The 18,540-nt window shown below is 42.5% G+C and overlaps 1 protein-coding gene across 7 annotated transcripts in view; it reads right to left on the bottom strand.

Annotated features, from left to right (window-relative positions):
- WDR49 (WD repeat domain 49) overlaps positions 1–18,540 on the bottom strand; it is an 86,992-nt gene that overhangs the window by 47,791 nt on the left and 20,661 nt on the right. For all 7 annotated transcript variants that reach the window (XM_038417633.2, XM_043492503.1, XM_038417632.2 and 4 more), the window contains 5 exons: positions 17,850–18,290; positions 12,551–12,727; positions 11,010–11,184; positions 2,563–2,730; positions 1,921–2,069 (listed from right to left, as the gene is read on the bottom strand). In XM_038417633.2, coding sequence (XP_038273561.1) covers positions 1,921–2,069; positions 2,563–2,730; positions 11,010–11,184; positions 12,551–12,727; positions 17,850–18,290 — 1,110 coding nt within the window. The remainder of the gene's footprint in view (positions 1–1,920; positions 2,070–2,562; positions 2,731–11,009; positions 11,185–12,550; positions 12,728–17,849; positions 18,291–18,540) is intronic.

Here is an 18,540-nt window from a genome sequence, read left to right as displayed (position 1 = left end):
ATAGTCATTAGAAGTACATCCAAACTCAATGAGCCTACAGGTCTCTGCATACACCAATTCTCATCTATTTAAAAAATCCCAAGCATTGGGTGACCCAATTATTTTAATGTGGTCACAGCAGTGTGGCAAATCCCAGAACACTACCAGAGAGTGGGTAGGCAAAAGCATCAAGTAGATAATACAGAGACAAGCAAGAAACAAGTCCACTGGGGAGAGAATGAGTAGCCATGGAGCGATAGCTGCCATCTTAACCCACTCTGGTAAATCCTAGTTGGAATCCTGAGTATTCCCATACTAAAAAGAAAAGGAGTATTTGTGGCACCTTAGAGACTAACAAATTTATTTGAGCATACGCTTTCGTGAGCTACAGCTCACTTCATCAGATGCATTTGGTGGAAAATACAGAGGGGAGATTGATATACACACACAGAGAACATGAAACAATGGGTTTTATCATACACACTGTAAGGAGAGTGATCACTTAAGATGAGCCATCACCAGCAGTGGGGGGGGAGGGAGGAAAACCTTTCATGGTGACAAGCAAGGTAGGCCATTTCCAGCAGTTAACAAGAACACTCCACCCCCCACTATGAAGTGAGCTGTAGCTCACGAAAGCTTATGCTCTAATAAATTTGTTAGTCTCTAAGGTGCCACAAGTACTCCTTTTCTTTTTGCGAATACAGACTAACACGGCTGCTACTCTGAAACCTATTCCCATACTGAATCTGTTCTATGGATATGGGGCTTCTGTCTCCAGGTGTGTGAACACAGCTCAATTCACAAGACATATGTTGATTAAAAGTGTTAAAACATGTGACTTTGTGCTGGTTTAAAACAAGCCCACTCTATCTCCATGACTTATCCATTATAACACATGGTGCAATCAGTGACTCAATTTCTCTTGTGCTGTCAAAATTCCGCCTTTTAAAATGGTGAATGTTATCTCTTTGCATCCTTTTCATCCCACATAACATCGGATAGAAGAAGTTTGTTGTGGTTTCTGCTGGCAGTAAATCAGAGAATGCTCTTGGTAGCAGAGGGGGCTTTTTGTTTATTATTAGACATAGAGACTCAGATTACCATGCATTCATCAGAGTGAAATAGATTCATACTAATGCCAAGAACAACGTGCACTGCTCTGTGTTTAGCATAATGGTTTAACAATCAAAGAGAAAACACAATTTTAACACTGCAATTGAAAGACATATAGTGGTGTTTAATATTGGTGCTGGCCTCACTTGTTCTGCTCAGGTTTTGATCAGCAAGTCCTTTCTTGCCTTTATAATGACAAACCTGAATCACAATCTCAAATTAGCATTAGAGAAAAGTTGAGTGTGAAAATAAACTAAGGCCTGTCTACATTTAAAACACTACAGTGGCACAGCTGCAGCTATGCTGCTGTAGCGCAGACACTACTTACACTGTTGGGCTAGGCAATCCACCTTCCTCAGAGCACAGACACTACCTCCCATTGGCATAGGTAATCCGCCTCCCTCAGAGGTAGTAGCTAGGTTGACATAAGAATTCATCCTTTGACCTAGTGCTGTCTACGTAGGGGCTTAGATCAACTTAACCCCCCCAGGTGACATGGCTAGTTCGACTTAATTTTCTAGTGGAGACCAGCACTAGGACACACTATGGACCATATTTTCAAGAAAGTTTAGCATCCACAACTGGGGTCATATTTCCAGAAGACCTCAGTTCTCAATTAGGCACCAAAATAAATGGCCAGATTCTCATATGTTGGGTATGGAGCTTTTTTGAAAATTTAATCATGTCACAATGGGAGCTGCTGGCGCATTTCTGAAAATGCTCCACTTGTGTGTGCTCAACACCTGAAAATCTGGCCCTGTGGATCCAGTTCTGTTTGCCAATGCAGGGACTGCAGGATCAGGCCCTGTAGGCAGTTTTTATATTTACCTTGTCCTCTGAGAAGCTGAAAAGCTGTTTTCGTTCAGTAATGAACTGAACAGCTATTACACTGGCTGAATGGCCTTGAAGAACTCCAGCAGGTTTCGAGGTGACGTAGGGGTTCCAGAGGCAAACTCGGTGATTGATGCCAGCAGTAGCTGTTCACAATCACAAAGCAAAATAGATTAAAACCAAAAGTACTCTTGAAAGGGGATTTTATTTCAATTAATAATAAAGAAACTGCCATCTCTCTGAAATACATAGTGATAATGGCTTTGCTAAATGAGAATGTGTTTGTTTATGTTACAAGTGAATATGTGAGAGCGGTAGTGACTGCAATAATTAATAATGCAGAACAGTTTCCATTGTAATCGCATCTGCAGTTACTCAGAACTTCCCTAAACTTGCACTTTTTGAGCAGAAATTTATTTTATGCCCTTTCCCCCAGCTAATTTGTCTTCCACTTCATAAGCCAGAAATATAAAACATCACCACATAAATATAAAACCCTAGGACTCAGTCCTTCACTTTTGCAGGCAAAATGCATACAAAGGAAGAAAATGTCTATATATGTACACATACAGAATACAGTTTTCTTAGCCCCTTAGGTTTTACTATAGAACATAAATTAGTCAGTTTTTAAAAACATACCGATTAAGTTGAGTCGAGAGTGGAAGTCAAAAGCATTAATTCCCCGGGCAATGTCAAAGGATGTAGTTTTAAGATGAGGCTTTAATTTTTCTCTCCAAGCTAGCACCAATGTGTTAACATTACTGGTTGTACTGGAAATAAAGGCATCAAAAGAAGAGCTGTATGCAACTAATTGGTGAGAAAAGAAAGAGAGAAGCTTTGAATTGATTTCTTTTAATATAATCCAATCAGAGCTAGTTTCATAAAGAACAAGGTATATTAAATCTAAACCTAATTAAAAAAAACCAATTGTTGTCAGGGAGAAAACTAACCTTGACTTCAAAGGGGTTGGGATCATGTCCACAGGGCTCAATCCTGCAAGGTGCTGAGCATTCTGGACCAGATCCAGGACTGCTCACACACATAAGTGCTTTGCTGGATTGTGGCCAGAGTTCTCAGCACATTTCAGGGATGAGTCCCTAGATGACAAGGACATACAATATATAGTGCGAGTCTAATATAGTGCTCAATGGCTTCATCTCTCACGAAGTTCAGCGGTATTAGAGGGCATTCAATACTTTGTAATTGGACAAGCAAGAAATCTAACAGAAGCGTGGTAAAAATACATCACACTGCTTTGCTGATACAATGCAGTCTCATTTACATTTTTGGTATAGAGACTTAATGAACCATACAGAATACTATATACTGGTAACAGCTAACTCTCCTTGCAGTATTCCCTTCTGAACTACAGAGCTTTGCCACTGGTTTCTAATCCCTGAGGAGTTTGGATATAAAACTGGTGACAATAAAATAAATAAATAAATAAATAAAATAAAATATGGCCCCATGTTACTAGGCTAGTTATTCTTTATTCAGTAAAGCGATACTGAAATCTAAAGTCTACATTATACAACAATTATTCCTACACAAATACATGGCAATGCTACAGTATAATTACTGTGTGATCAAAAAAGTGCAAATATCTGGGAAATTACTTTGTTATATTTCCACTTTAAATTCAAATACTGATATAATTCTTGCTCTGCAGTCCATCAGGAAAGACAAATTGAAAATCTTAAACTCCAAGTGTTGCTCTAGGACTTGAATCTGGAGGTCATAAGTGACTTTTGTGGGAATAAGATGTTTTATGTTTTAGAAGCTCGGTGATTTGCACAGTTTGTTATAAAAACAAACTCGTTTCTGACTAAATTGTATTGTAAGTCAAGCTCCTTGAAGAATGTCTGACTAAAAGGTGAGGTTAAAGGAATTTCCATAACATCAAAGTATGTAGCAAATTCAAATGCTTATCTGCATGGAAAAGGAGAAAAGGGGGCAGATTGAGACAGAAAGATTTCTTAGTGTCAGACATAGGTTAGGGAATGGAAACAATCAAAATATGGCCATGAAAATATCTGAATCTGCATTGAAAAAAAGTAATTTTATTTCCAAATGTTTTGCAATGAGTAGCTTTGTCCTTGGAAATATTCTCTATGTCCGGATCCTCGGGTGCTATAAATTAGCATAGCTCTATTGATTTCATTTTGAATTACACTATTTTACACCAGGTAAGGATCTGACCCCAAAGTGTTCTTCCAATAAGCGTGATGAACAATTTTATTCCATTCACAAACATGGACAATCCTAACATTACCCTCTGATATTATCAGAGAAATTAGTGACCTATTAAAAGACCTAATTAGATCAGCAAGTCCTTGCAAATGCAGAATACAGCCCCACAATAGAGGCAGTATCACAAATTACAACTGACAGAAAGTAGACCCACAGCTACCTCTACTTTCCATTCTCATTGATGCACCTTTGACTAAGGAATCCTTTTGTTGTAATAAGTGTTCATCTTTGCAAATAGTGTCATGTGGCTCTCCAGGATTCAATAGCTTTTGTAGAACAGCCAGCAAAGTGCACGATCCCATGGGACCAGCAAGTTTAAGAGGAGTCAAAGATCCTCTGGAATTGTCCCTTAAGACCTTGTGGATCATAGATCCTATGCAGATTCCTATGTGGGTCTGAGCCCCTCTGTTTTGTCCTTTCAGCAATGGCAACAAGCCACACTGTGATTGGCTGTCCTGCTCCCTCAAGCAACTACAGTTCATGTGTGTTCTGCAAAAGCCAGGAAGAGGGAGTTAGTGCTTGTTCAGATGGATTTTTTTAGGGTAAGAATCACTGTTCTGAAAGGGGAATGTGCCATGCTGAGCAAGCATTTCACAACTCCTGTCCCAGGCCACACTCTGGGGCCACACAATTCTACGCTCCATGTTACAGCCGCAAAGGGGCTTTGTGGCAAGATGGAGCCTTCCTTGGAGCAGCTTTTCCCTTCATCCAGCTCCCATGACTCAGTTTATGCTGGATTCCTGCCATTTTGCTCCCATCTGGGAAGTGGGGAAAGGCACACCCACTCCTTTCCTGGATCTACCATTACCACCTTTCTCACTAAAATATTTCCTAACATTTTTGCAATTCAACCATGCCCCTTCTCACCATTGTATTTACCAACAGATTTTGAATACTCTGAGTAAATTTTCTTTATGTTTTGTTCAACAGGAACCTCAACAAGCCGAAAATATTCCTTCCCATCAAGAAAGCATGTAACATCTTTCGCCTTTCCTCCCTCATGCACGTTTTTGAGACCAAAGAGGAGATTTTCCAGTGCACAAATAGCAGTTGGGCACCAACATCACATTGGGAGTCCTTGGGAGTTAGGTGCCTAATTGTTACTTGTGCTTTTGAAAATCTACCTCTTTGTGCACAAGTGTACTGTCAAAAATTCCATGGACTTCAGTGAGGATTTGCCTGCATTAGGACTGTAGAATGGGGACCCTAGACTTTGTTTTCCCCTCTCTCTAACACCTCCTGTTCGTAGTAACACTGTTTGTATTGCCACAAAATTACTTCCCGTTATTTTCGGAAAGTATCATTTTGCTGCACTATTTGCATCCTTCTCAGTGAACTATAGCCCTTTCTTATGAATGACATTTGACAAGAAAACTTATCACTATTCTTTCAAGTCTTCATGCAAGTTGATCAAATCCTATCTTTTAAAAAAAAACTTTAAAAAACCCTATATATATTTGCCTTTTATCTAGAGTTCCCACACATTGAATAAACCATTTCCCTGTACTGTGAGTTTACCAAGCTGTTCTCTCCCCAAATCTGTAACTTCAGCCTTAGTAGACAAATAAAGGACAGAGAGTACAGGACATCTAAATGACACTGACTATCTATAAAGTGTTTTATTAAGGTCTCAGGTACTATCTCTGCCTTTACAAGTTATGCTGTTTCTTGTGTTACTTTCCCCTCAACTTTAGCACATTCAAGGTCTCAAGGCTCCAACATCATTTGGAAATGTTGAGCTTGTATTTATTCTCTCTATTCTCTCTTCCCTGCCCCCCCCACCCTTTAACTTCTTTTGTTCTTGTGGTTACTCAGGTATGTCTGGAATCTATCCATATTGCACTGCATAGAGGCTTCTTGTATTCTATCATCTCCCCTTCTATATATGAACCACTTGTTAGTAACAATGGCCTTCTCACTTATTTAAAGACCCTTGAGTATGTGTAATTTCCTCCACCAGCTACCTCCCCTTGATAGTATTTCAAGGTCATTTAATACCATATCTGAAATATTCTCCATTCAAAATGCAAAATTATACATCTCCAATCTGAGAAGAGAGAAAAATCCTTTCTGTAAAGATGGAATTACTTCTATTACAGTGCTCCATGAGTGGTTCTGCCAGAAGAGTTTAGATTTTTTTTTTCTGGAAAAGAAAAAATAGAAATGAAAAATTCTGATGCTTGGAGAGAATTATATGAGCTATTCAAAATCCAAGGGAAAGTACCATAAATTGGGAGCAATTAGGAAGTGGGTGAATTTTGAAGTGAAATTGTTTAGCCAGGGATTGTATGATAACCAACAAATAGAGTGAAATTCACCCCTAAGCAAGGCCCAAGGCAAGGCCTACACACCACTTAAATCCTCAAAATAGGAATTAAGTAGTGCATTGACCTTGAGCTAGCCTTCTGCACAAGAGTGAATTTCACCCATAAGCCTTAGTAAGGGCTTGATCCAAAGACCGATAAGCCAACTGGAGTCTTTCCATTGACTTCAGTAGGCCTAGGTAGCAAGACTAAAACCAGCTAATTATGCTATTTTGAATGCCAAAATAATGAAGGGGTTTCAGTAAAAGGAAAGTAGTTCCAGGAAGGGCTACAAAAAGGATTCCAAGATGCAACCTTAAAGAGAGGCTGAACTCATCAGATATGAGAAGCTTTGAAGAGCTGTTGCAAAGAATCTTTCTGATGGTGGTTTGTATGTCTTTCAGGGGTTGTAACAAAGAGAAAGAGGAGAAATTATTTGGAGTTTGTCAATGAGGACAAGATCAAGTATACCAGCTTGAAAACAGAAAAAGGAAAATACAAAGTTTATTACAAAGAGACCTAAGAAGTGGTCAGTCAGGTGATGGAACAGTAAACACTAATGTTACTTATTGCATTGATATAATATAGCTGATCCAGAAGAATTGTGAAGTGCTTTTGCAAGCTATTCATCTTAAAATGGGAGTTGTTGGAGCTCAGCCACCTCCAGATTTAGTTCTGCATGTACATTGGGTTCAATGCAGCACTACATAATAGTTCAGCACAGGAAATGAAGAAAAGATGAGGAAGAGGAACCCAAGAATTACCTGGAGGTGTCATTCAGATGCCATCGCAGGTCATACTGAAGAGTAGTATGGATTTAACACTCAGTAGGACAGGGTAGAGGAGCTCTTCACTTGTGCTGGGAGTTGCACTAGATGACACAGGCTAGTAATAAGAAGCCTGAGCTGCTTTGGGACACTTTTTGGGAAGGTAATTTTTGGCACTACTAGCTGTGTAGTCTCCACATGTATGGCCCAGCTGAGCACATCAGGAAATCCATGCCATATATCCTTTGGATAAATAGGTTTCCTTAATGGAGCACCAGGATCTGTGCCCTAGCATGATGCATTTCCGTGTGTGGATAGAGCGAAAAGTCCTTCTAGACACCACTAGGTGTTCTAACTCTCAAACTGCATAACTGCTTACTTTGCCAATGTAAGAAAAAGAGATATTACAGCTCAGAATGCAATAAACTCCCTTTAATGGGATCCATTTAGAACTAAATCAGAATGTTGTATTACTTTACTGCCTTTGCCCTAAATGCTGAATTTGTGCAGCACTCTAGACGGGCATTCATTATAATACCCCACTGATTTATCTTTCATGCTTCATGCATCCCACATCAATAAAGGCAGACCTAAATGCCTGATTTGCAGTTACTTAGATTGGTGTACAAGCACATTTCACATTTCTCTCAGAATTTATGTAGTTAAAAACAAAAAGCACTTGCTCTCCCTGCGGGCCCAATTGTGGCAGTTAGGCACAGGCCTGAGTAGGAAGCAGGTCAGAGCCACACCTTCCCCGGGGATGCTCAGGAAGGGATTGTACCTGGGGGAGGCACAGTTCCTAACTGTCTACCCTACAGAGGGGGAGAGTGCACATTGTACAGCCTGCTTCCCCCCGCCCCCACATCAGCCCACTTTGTATGGCTATTTGTAGGAGTGGTGGGGCAATTGGCTCTGCCTGATCCCTGCTCCATTAGAGTAATATCCAATGCTGGGGTGCCTGGAGTAAGCAATGTACCTGCTCAGTGCAGAGACTGCAACTGTTCCCCACCCTTGAATGCAGGGGAAGCAAAGGGAGGGCTTTACAGGAAAGCATGTGTTCCTATCAGCACTGAGCTGCAGTAAAACACAGTAGAACATGTACTACTATATAGCATGCACCAATAGGCACCAACATCATGGGTGCTCTGGGGCTGGAGCACCCACGGGCAAAAATTGGCAGCAGGCAAGCTCCCTGCCCCAGCTCACCTCTGCCTCCTCCCCTGAGTGCACCGTGTCACCACTTCTCCTCCCAGCACTCCTCGCAGCGTAACAAGCTGTGGGGGGGGGGAGGGGGAGGGGGAGGAGCGTAAACGCGGCGTGCTCAGGGGAAGAGGCGGGGTTGGGGCAGGGATTTGGGGAAGGAGTCCAAAAGGGGAGGGAGGGGGCAGAGTTGGGGCAGGGACTTTGGGAAAGAGGTTGGATTTGGGGCAGGGCAGGGATGGAGTCAGGACAGGGCCAGGGGTGAGTGGGGGTCGAGCATCCACCGGTGCCAGGAGAAGTTGGTGCCTATGTGCACCTACTAGTCCCAGCAGCTAACAGGGTCATCTAGGGGTAAACAGTGTTTTGGGCTACTAGATTTTTAAAGACACACTTTGAAATTCTTGCATGTTAATGTGAAATGACTGAGCTGATTTGAAGTTATGAAAATGCTGGCTTTTCTTAGGGTAGGTACCAGAGCCAGACACCATGACTGTGCTTTATTACTCACAGCCAGATTCTGACTGATCCATGGGAGAGTCCCTGGGGGCAAAGTGCAAAGGAGCTGCCCACTCCCTCCATCCTTTCAGTTCCTGCACAGGCACAAAGACAGCTGCAGCCCCCATGCACCTCCCTGGGTTTGCACAGTCTGGTCCACATAGCTGCTCAGGAATGAACATCAATGTCCAGAGGCCTGGTGTGCATGAATACAAACATTCAGCTGTTTAATCTACAGAAAGGGGCAGGGAATCCTTGTAACCAAAATCTCACAAGGAGGAGAAGGAGAAGTGAGCAGGTATATTTGCAAGGATCTTTGGCCTGATTTTTATTATTTCTAGGAGTTGATAATGGAGTTTGCCTCCTAGAGGAAACCCCAGATAATCTGCCTTGGTTCCACATACCAAAAATAAATTACTGAGTCAGATGCCCTTTCATCCCATGGTCTGATCCCCTAGAGAAACCCTAGCCAGCGACTCCTTGGGAGTAGCTAGGTAAAGATTCCAGGAACCCACCTAGAAGCCACACCCCTGACAACTCCAGTGATTCCTCAGATTACCAGGTGCTTGGCCTCTTCTTGCAGGATTGTCAAACCTGAGAAGGGGCCTGTTAAGCCAATTGGTTGGGACATAGTGTTCTATTATACAAGCTACTTCTTCTATAGTACCAGAGTTATGCGCATTTATGTCAGAATGTCCATCTTGTTGTTCCAGTGCAGTGGAGTCCAATACATCTCCAACTGGGTGAGTCTTGAGCTGGAACTACTAAGAGGCTCAATCCATCCTTCAGACTCCCAGCTGTGGTAGGGACTGAGGAGGAACAGGTCTGACTAGAATTGTACCAGCGAGTCACAGAAGATACCCCCATTCAGCCCCATACTGTCATCTATAGACCCTCATGGTCTTTGGCCAAGTAATCTTCCAGAGCCCTATTGGGGCAGGGTGGTAAACCTCTAAAGCAGCAGCTCCTAGAACCGCTAATGTTGTTGCACTACTTGCTGCTATTGTATTAGTTATTTGATACCTCTCTCTTGTCCAAAGGATGTCCAATATCCTACTCCTATCACCAAGCTATAACAGGACTAAGGCAGGTTTCAGAGTAGCAGCCGTGTTAGTCTGTATTCACAAAAAGAAAAGGAGTACTTGTGGCACCTTAGAGACTAACAAATTTATTAGAGCATAAGCGAAAGCTTATGATTTAATACATTTGTTAGGACTAAGGCAGAATTTTAAAAGAAGAAATTCACAGGTTTGAGCATACCTCATGCTCTCGGAGTTGGGGTGTTCTAGTTTATCCCCAACTAACAACAAACATGATATGCTAGCTCCATTAAAGTCAATGGGAGCATTGACACAGACTTCAGTGGGACCAGGATCACACTGCACCCCAAGTTGACAAAAGTCTTTAACCATACAATTCAGGTAGTTTTCCACATAAACTCAAAACATGCAAAATGCATACGCCATACAAGGCGGCTCCTATGTTTCCCCCAGAACTACCTGCCCTGGCTTTTGGTCCCCTGTATGTCATTATCTCCTGTCTTTTAAGGTGCTTAGCCAAAATGGTCTCAGCTGTATCTAATTAGCAAATTAGCTGGTAACACCTCCCTGTGCTGTCTCTGAACCTACCCAGAAATTAATCCCCAGTGCCTCAGGCTGTTTACTGTTTTGCAAGGCCTGGCCAGAGACACTATTGGGGCAGGGCTTCAGGATCCTTTCCAAGGGGCACCAAAAGGTCTGTGTACACCCTCACAAACCTCTTGACATGAAAATAATAGTTATTATGAAGAGAACCAGGCTGCAGTTACACAGATACTGGTAACCACAACTGCTTCCCTCTGCTCATCATGAGAGTTCAGGTGCAAAGATGAACTGTGTACAGCAGAAAGCCTTCAAGGGAAAAATAATTCTCCCAGCATTAGTGATACTCATTACTATAGATACAGTACCAGTTTCCCTAGACTTGCAATTAGCAATGGCTTCTAAACATAAGTAGACCATCAGCTTTTAGTAATGAATATAATTACAGCATGGGATTTTTTTAAGCTTTCATTGTTGTTCAGATTCAGTACCTTGCTTGACCCAGTCTTTATAATGACGTTTGTGCTTTAACGTATAGCAGCATTTGTGATACCCAGAAACCAGCTCCTGCCAATTAATGGTCACAGTTGCTTCTTCACCTTCAGGGGAGCTAGTAGGTCGTTCAAACAAAGAGATCAGAGCAGTGGTAAAGGAAATGGCTTGAACCTGAGAAAGAAAGAAAGAAAGAAAGAAAGAAAGAACTTTTATTTAACAAAAAAAGGGGGGTGATCTACAGACCCCATACCAAATGCAGGCAGGAAGAGATTAAGAACATTCTCTGCCTGCAGACAGCAAATGCCACCCCACACCTGCTCATCTAGGAGAAATGTCAATTATGGAGGAACACGCCCCCACGGGCTGTAGTTAATAAGGGCAAACCCAAGTATAAAGCCCAGGGGGAGGAGGGGGTGTAGATGAACTTAGGACTTCACAGGATAACAATTTTCTGCCAGCCAATTGGCTTAACAGGCCCCTTCTCAGGTTTGACAATCCTGCAAGAAGAGGCCAAGCGCCTGGTAATCAAAGCCTACCTCTGAAAGACTTAAAACATTTGGAAGTACAAGGGAGGAAGATAGAATCCCTGAGGATAAAGTGCTATTTGACTTGTTTATATTATGTTTATGGACTGTGCCTTTTTTTCCTCCAGTGGATTTGATTTAAGCCACTGTTGACTAAATCAAAGACTGACAGACTGCTCAAACTGGGGTTTTGAACAAAGTGGTGTCCATCCCGGCTGACAGAAAGGTAACTAAACTGAATACAGCACAAACTCTCTACCTTATTACAAATTCATAATTTGCAGATATTTGAGTTTCAATATCATTGCTATGGCTATCTTCTTTAATGAGGCTTCAGGGATTTCCTTAGGAGCAAAGATCAAAAGAGCTAAATGTGTATAGTTTGGCTATGTGACAAATAAGGGGGTGACAAATCTAAAAGTAATTGACATGAGTAATCTGGAAACAGACTGTTTAGTGCAGTATAAGGCATATGACTGAGTAATGGGATGCAACTGAGACAATTTATTCTGAGTAGTAGGAGAAGCTCCTTAATAGTGAAGCTGTGGCTTCAATCTTTCAAGCTAGGAGGTAGGAACCACATTGTTGGACAAAATTATAGAAAATGCACTGTAGGGAATAATTCTACACTGGCAAGAAGTGGCCTAAATGCCCTGAGAGGTCTTTTCTATCTGTGACCACTAGGATTTTGTAACATAGCTATAATCTGTATTCTGCCTTTTCATATGTAATACTATGTATAGTATCAGTGTGTGCTATTTGAACTTTTTTTTTTAATATTGTCATTCACTTTAGTATTTTATTCAAGAATGGGCCAGCTTTCTGATTTTATCAGTCGCTACCTTGTTAGACTGCTGTTACTACTCAAACAAATCCAGGGTGAAAATGGCATAACTATCCGACAAAGTATAACGATGATACAATTATATGATTCAGCCACTAATGAAAGTTATCTGCTGAGAAATAGGGAACTCTCTGTGCCAACCTTTTAGTCTTGTTTATACCATACTTGCCTGTCCAGAGACATCCCCCAATGTTAGAATAGCTTCATTTCCATCATGAGGGTTATACCAATAGTCCATACATATCACTGTTCCCTGGAGGCCATGCAGCCTGTACTGACAAGACAATCCTTGCTTGGAATTCAGATCATAGAAGCAGATTTCTTTGTTGGTAAAAGCAATAGCTATCTGGAAGAAGGAGATGAGGAGGGGTAGAACAACATTGCTAGATTAAGCAGTTAAAATATCCTTTAACATAGAACAGGTGTGGTGTGTGTGTGTGTGTGTATATATATATATATATATATATATATATATATATATATATATATATATATAATCTTTAATGAACTGGTCAAAATTCTAGCAAGACAAATTTGCAACAAAGAATCTCCAATTTATTTTCTGGAATATTACAGCCTACATTTAAAACTCCTTTAGGTTCCCTTTCAGTATTCTAGCAATCAAATTGGCTGGCAGGAATGTTCATTCCAAAAGTGAACTTTAAATTCAAAATTGCAAGTATTAAGATTATGCAAACCTGATGCTAAGAGTTATTCTCATACAGCCAGGGCAGGTAGCAAAAATGTACGAGGATAGGGAAGATTGGAAAAAGGCTGGAAACTTCTTCTCAGTAAAACTCTGTTCAGGCTATTCCCAGACAGTATAAGGTCCCTATATCCCTGTGCTTAGACCAAGGCACAGAATAAGGGAGCCATAACTGGCTCCTTGAGAGAGCTGCACATTATGTTGTACCAGTGGGAGCTGAATGTAGCAGGGGATCTGCCCCCACCGAGTGACCGATGTGTCCAATCAAAACAGCTTCAATTTTTTTAATATCAAATACTTGCAACAAATTGAGCAAATGAACTATGAACCAAGGTTTGTTTAAAAATATGATCTAATGTATCATTTTGACTAAAGATTAAAAGTGAGAAAGTTGCAATGTTTTCTGACAATTTAGGAACTGAACAAAAATTACAATTTCTCTGAAGAGTGTAAATTGTTCATCCAGCCCTAGTAAAGATACGGTAACTAGTTAAAACATAGCTGAATGTACTGCATGCAAATCCAGTGACTGACTTTCAAACTCTTACAGATCCTACCGGTATCTGACCATTGAAGCTGCTATCCTCTTAACACCTGACTTCATAAATGTCGCTAAGCTTTATTAGGGAATATCATTCTTAGACAAAGTAACCATATGGAGCTTCATTTAATATAAAGTATGTGGCTAGTCCATTGTTAGTGTTCATAGAATCATAGAATCATAGAATATCAGGGTTGGAAGGGACCCCAGAAGGTCATCTAGTCCAACCCCCTGCTCAAAGCAGGACCAAGTCCCAGTTAAATCATCCTAGCCAGGGCTTTGTCAAGCCTGACCTTAAAAACCTCTAAGGAAGGAGATTCTACCACCTCCCTAGGTAATGCATTCCAGTGTTTCACCACCCTCTTAGTGAAAAAGTTTTTCCTAATATCCAATCTAAACCTCCCCCATTGCAACTTGAGACCATTACTCCTCGTTCTGTCATCTGCTACCATTGAGAACAGTCTAGAGCCATCCTCTTTGAAACCCCCTTTCAGGTAGTTGAAAGCAGCTATCAAATCCCCCCTCATTCTTCTCTTCTGCAGACTAAACAATCCCAGCTCCCTCAGCCTCTCCTCATAAGTCATGTGCTCTAGACCCCTAATCATTTTTGTTGCCCTTCGCTGTACTCTTTCCAATTTATCCACATCCTTCTTGTAGTGTGGGGCCCAAAACTGGACACAGTACTCCAGATGAGGCCTCACCAGTGTCGAATAGAGGGGAACGATCACGTCCCTCGATCTGCTCGCTATGCCCCTACTTATACATCCCAAAATGCCATTGGCCTTCTTGGCAACAAGGGCACACTGCTGACTCATATCCAGCTTCTCGTCCACTGTCACCCCTAGGTCCTTTTCCGCAGAACTGCTGCCGAGCCATTCGGTCCCTAGTCTGTAGCGGTGCATTGGATTCTTCCATCCTAAGTGCAGGACCCTGCACTTATCCTTATTGAACCTCATTAGATTTCTTTTGGCCCAATCCTCCAATTTGTCTAGGTCCTTCTGTATCCTATCCCTCCCCTCCAGCGTATCTACCACTCCTCCCAGTTTAGTATCATCCGCAAATTTGCTGAGAGTGCAATCCACACCATCCTCCAGATCATTTATGAAGATATTGAACAAAACGGGCCCCAGGACCGACCCCTGGGGCACTCCACTTGACACCGGCTGCCAACTAGACATGGAGCCATTGATCACTACCCGTTGAGCCCGACAATCTAGCCAGCTTTCTACCCACCTTATAGTGCATTCATCCGGCCCATACTTCCTTAACTTGCTGACAAGAATGCTGTGGGAGACTGTGTCAAAAGCTTTGCTAAAGTCAAGAAACAATACATCCACTGCTTTCCCTTCATCCACAGAACCAGTAATCTCATCATAAAAGGCGATTAGATTAGTCAGGCATGACCTTCCCTTGGTGAATCCATGCGGACTGTTCCTGATCACTTTCCTCTCCTCTAAGTGCTTCAGGATTGATTCTTTGAGGACCTGCTCCATGATTTTTCCAGGGACTGAGGTGAGGCTGACTGGCCTGTAGTTCCCAGGATCCTCCTTCTTCCCTTTTTTAAAGATGGGCACTACATTAGCCTTTTTCCAGTCATCCGGGACTTCCCCCGTTCGCCACGAGTTTTCAAAGATAATGGCCAAGGGCTCTGCAATCACAGCCGCCAATTCCCTCAGCACTCTCGGATGCAATTCGTCCGGCCCCATGGACTTGTGCACGTCCAGCTTTTCTAAATAGTCCCTAACCACCTCTATCTCTACAGAGGGCTGGCCATCTCTTCCCCATTTTGTGATGCCCAGCACAGCAGTCTGGGAGCTGACCTTGTTAGTGAAAACAGAGGCAAAAAAAGCATTGAGTACATTAGCTTTTTCCACATCCTCTGTCACTAGCTTGCCTCCCTCATTCAGTAAGGGGCCCACACTTTCCTTGGCTTTCTTCTTGTTGCCAACATACCTGAAGAAACCCTTCTTGTTACTCTTGACATCTCTTGCTAGCTGCAGCTCCAGGTGCGATTTGGCCCTCCTGATATCTTTCCTACATGCCCGAGCAATATTTTTATACTCTTCCCTGGTCATATGTCCAACCTTCCACTTCTTGTAAGCTTCTTTTTTATGTTTAAGATCCGCTAGGATTTCACCATTAAGCCAAGCTGGTCGCCTGCCATATTTACTATTCTTTCGACTCATCGGGATGGTTTGTCCCTGTAACCTCAACAGGGATTCCTTGAAATACAGCCAGCTCTCCTGGACTCCCTTCCCTTTCATGTTAGTCCCCCAGGGGATCCTGGCCATCTGTTCCCTGAGGGAGTCAAAGTCTGCTTTCCTGAAGTCCAGGGTCCGTATCCTGCTGCTTACCTTTCTTCCCTGCGTCAGGATCCTGAACTCAACCAACTCATGGTCACTGCCTCCCAGATTCCCATCCACTTTTGCTTCCCCCACTAATTCTACCCGGTTTGTGAGCAGCAGGTCAAGAAAAGCGCTCCCCCTAGTTGGCTCCCCTAGCACTGGCACCAGGAAATTGTCCCCTACGCTTTCCAAAAACTTCCTGGATTGTCTATGCACCGCTGTATTGCTCTCCCAGCAGATATCAGGAAAATTAAAGTCACCCATGAGAATCAGGGCATGCGATCTAGTAGCTTCCGTGAGTTGCCGGAAGAAAGCCTCATCCACCTCATCCCCCTGGTCCGGTGGTCTATAGCAGACTCCCACCATGACATCACTCTTGTTGCACACACTTCTAAACTTAATCCAGAGACACTCAGGTTTTTCCACAGTTTCGTACCGGAGCTCTGAGCAGTCATACTGCTCCCTTACATACAGTGCTACTCCCCCACCTTTTCTGCCCTGCCTGTCCTTCCTGAACAGTTTATAACCATCCATGACTGTACTCCAGTCATGTGAGTTATCCCACCAAGTCTCTGTTATTCCAATCACGTCATAATTCCTTGACATCACCAGGACCTCCAGTTCTCCCTGCTTGTTTCCAAGGCTTTGTGCATTTGTATATAAGCACTTGAGATAACCTGTTGATCGCCCCTCATTCCCAGTATGAGGCAGGAGCCCTCCCCTCACAGACATTCCTGCCTGTGCTTCCTCCCGGTATCCCGCTTTCCCACTTACCTCAGGGCTTTGGTCTCCTTCCCCCGGTGAACCTAGTTTAAAGCCCTCCTCACTAGGTTCGGGGATATATGGCTTGTCTACACTTACAGTGCTGCAGCAGTTCAGCTGCGCCACTCTAGCACTTAGCAAAGAAGCTATCTATGCTGACAGGAGAGCTTCTCCCGTTAGCATAGGTACTCCACCTCCCCGAGAGGCAATTGCTATGTTAAGGGAAGAAGCCTTCCCATCAACAGAGCTCTGTCTACACCAGGAGTTTGGTTAGTGTCACTGCTCAGGAGTATGGATTTTCCATACCCCTGAATGATGTAGTTACACCAACGTAAGTTTGTAGTATAGACCAGGACTCAGTTATGGTGTCTCAATTTTTGGAATAACATGGGTTGAAAGCAACAAGGAAGCATGTTCAACTCTCAGCAAGGTGTAGATATGGGGAGGGAATACTACTGGTTTTTGAACAGTGCCCCTTCTAGCTGATCTAAGGCCCTATAAAGGGAGCCCTTTCAAACTCTCTTTGACCTAAGGATGGAAGCTTTGGGATGGGCCATAAGAGTGAATGGGACTGAAATAAGATTTAAAAGAGGGGGCATCCGACTCTCTGAAGGTCATAGAAGATACCCCAGGACCTAATGACATGAGTGGGAACTTCCTTATTTAACTGTGTAAGCTGGGTGGCAAGGGAGTTACCCAGAGATACTACCAAAGCTACTGGAAGGGGTGGATATTTTACTCCTTATCTACACATTTATTTTGTTGCTATGTTTTCCCAAGCTTATGACTGTGTGCCTTTCCCATAATAAAGATGTCCTTATTTCTGCACAGTCTAAGTGTTTGAATGTGTGGAAGTTCTGCCTGTTAAGGGCACCCAGGGAGGTGCATTTAGTTTCCCCAGGTTTCTGGGTGCTGGTTTACTTATTTGCCAAGAGGGATTCTACAGACTTTGAACCCAGCACTTCTGGCTGACGTTCACCACCTGGCAAAAGTGCAATAGTCTTCATTATTTCTCATGCTGTACCGGTCTGGCGAATAACCACAGAACTTCAGTGGTTATCAATTTGATATTTTACAAGTACTAACAGACATTTTAAAAAAAGGGGTTTTATACCTTGCTTACATTCGCTAGTGAGACCAGCGTTGTCACCCAGAGGTCTTTCAGTTTGACAGCTTCTGTAGTAATCTGCAGAGTTCTCTGTAGCTTTAAGTTTTCTCCCCAGACTCCCAGCAATCCATTTCTACTTGCAGTCAGGTAACAGCTGGAGCCTTTCAAAAAAGTTACATTTTGAATAATATCTTTGTGGATGGGTGAAAGAAGTCGGAGATTCTTCCACTGGGGAATAACTGATGATCTTGTTTGTTCATCCTTCTCATTAAGGTCTAAGAGCATGAAAGAGGTCACTTTGTCCCAGTCAATGATACCATCTCGGGTCAAATCTATCTTATCAAACATCTCACCAAATTCTTCTTTTGTACTTGGTCTGATCACTGCACACATCTGCTCTGTGAACTCTTCTCTAGTCATGACCACTCTTCCATTTAAACCTGGAGACTTCAAAAAGGACAGAGTGAGACAACAGTAGTTGCACTGGTGCCCCCTTGCTAACAAACAAACATGAAAAGGAGTACTTGTGGCACCTTAGAGGCTAACAAATTTATTTGAGCATAAGCTTTCGTGAGCTACAGCTCGCTTCATCGGATGCATTCAGTGGAAAATACAGTGGGGAGATTTATATACATAGAGAACATGAAACAATGGGTGTTACCATACACACTGTAAGGAGGGTGATCACTTAAGATGA

Source organism: Dermochelys coriacea, chromosome 9 (assembly GCF_009764565.3).
Source record: "Dermochelys coriacea isolate rDerCor1 chromosome 9, rDerCor1.pri.v4, whole genome shotgun sequence".
NCBI lineage: Eukaryota > Metazoa > Chordata > Testudines > Dermochelyidae > Dermochelys > Dermochelys coriacea.
Note: the sequence above shows the minus strand (reverse complement) of the source record. Positions and strands in the feature narration are given on the sequence as shown.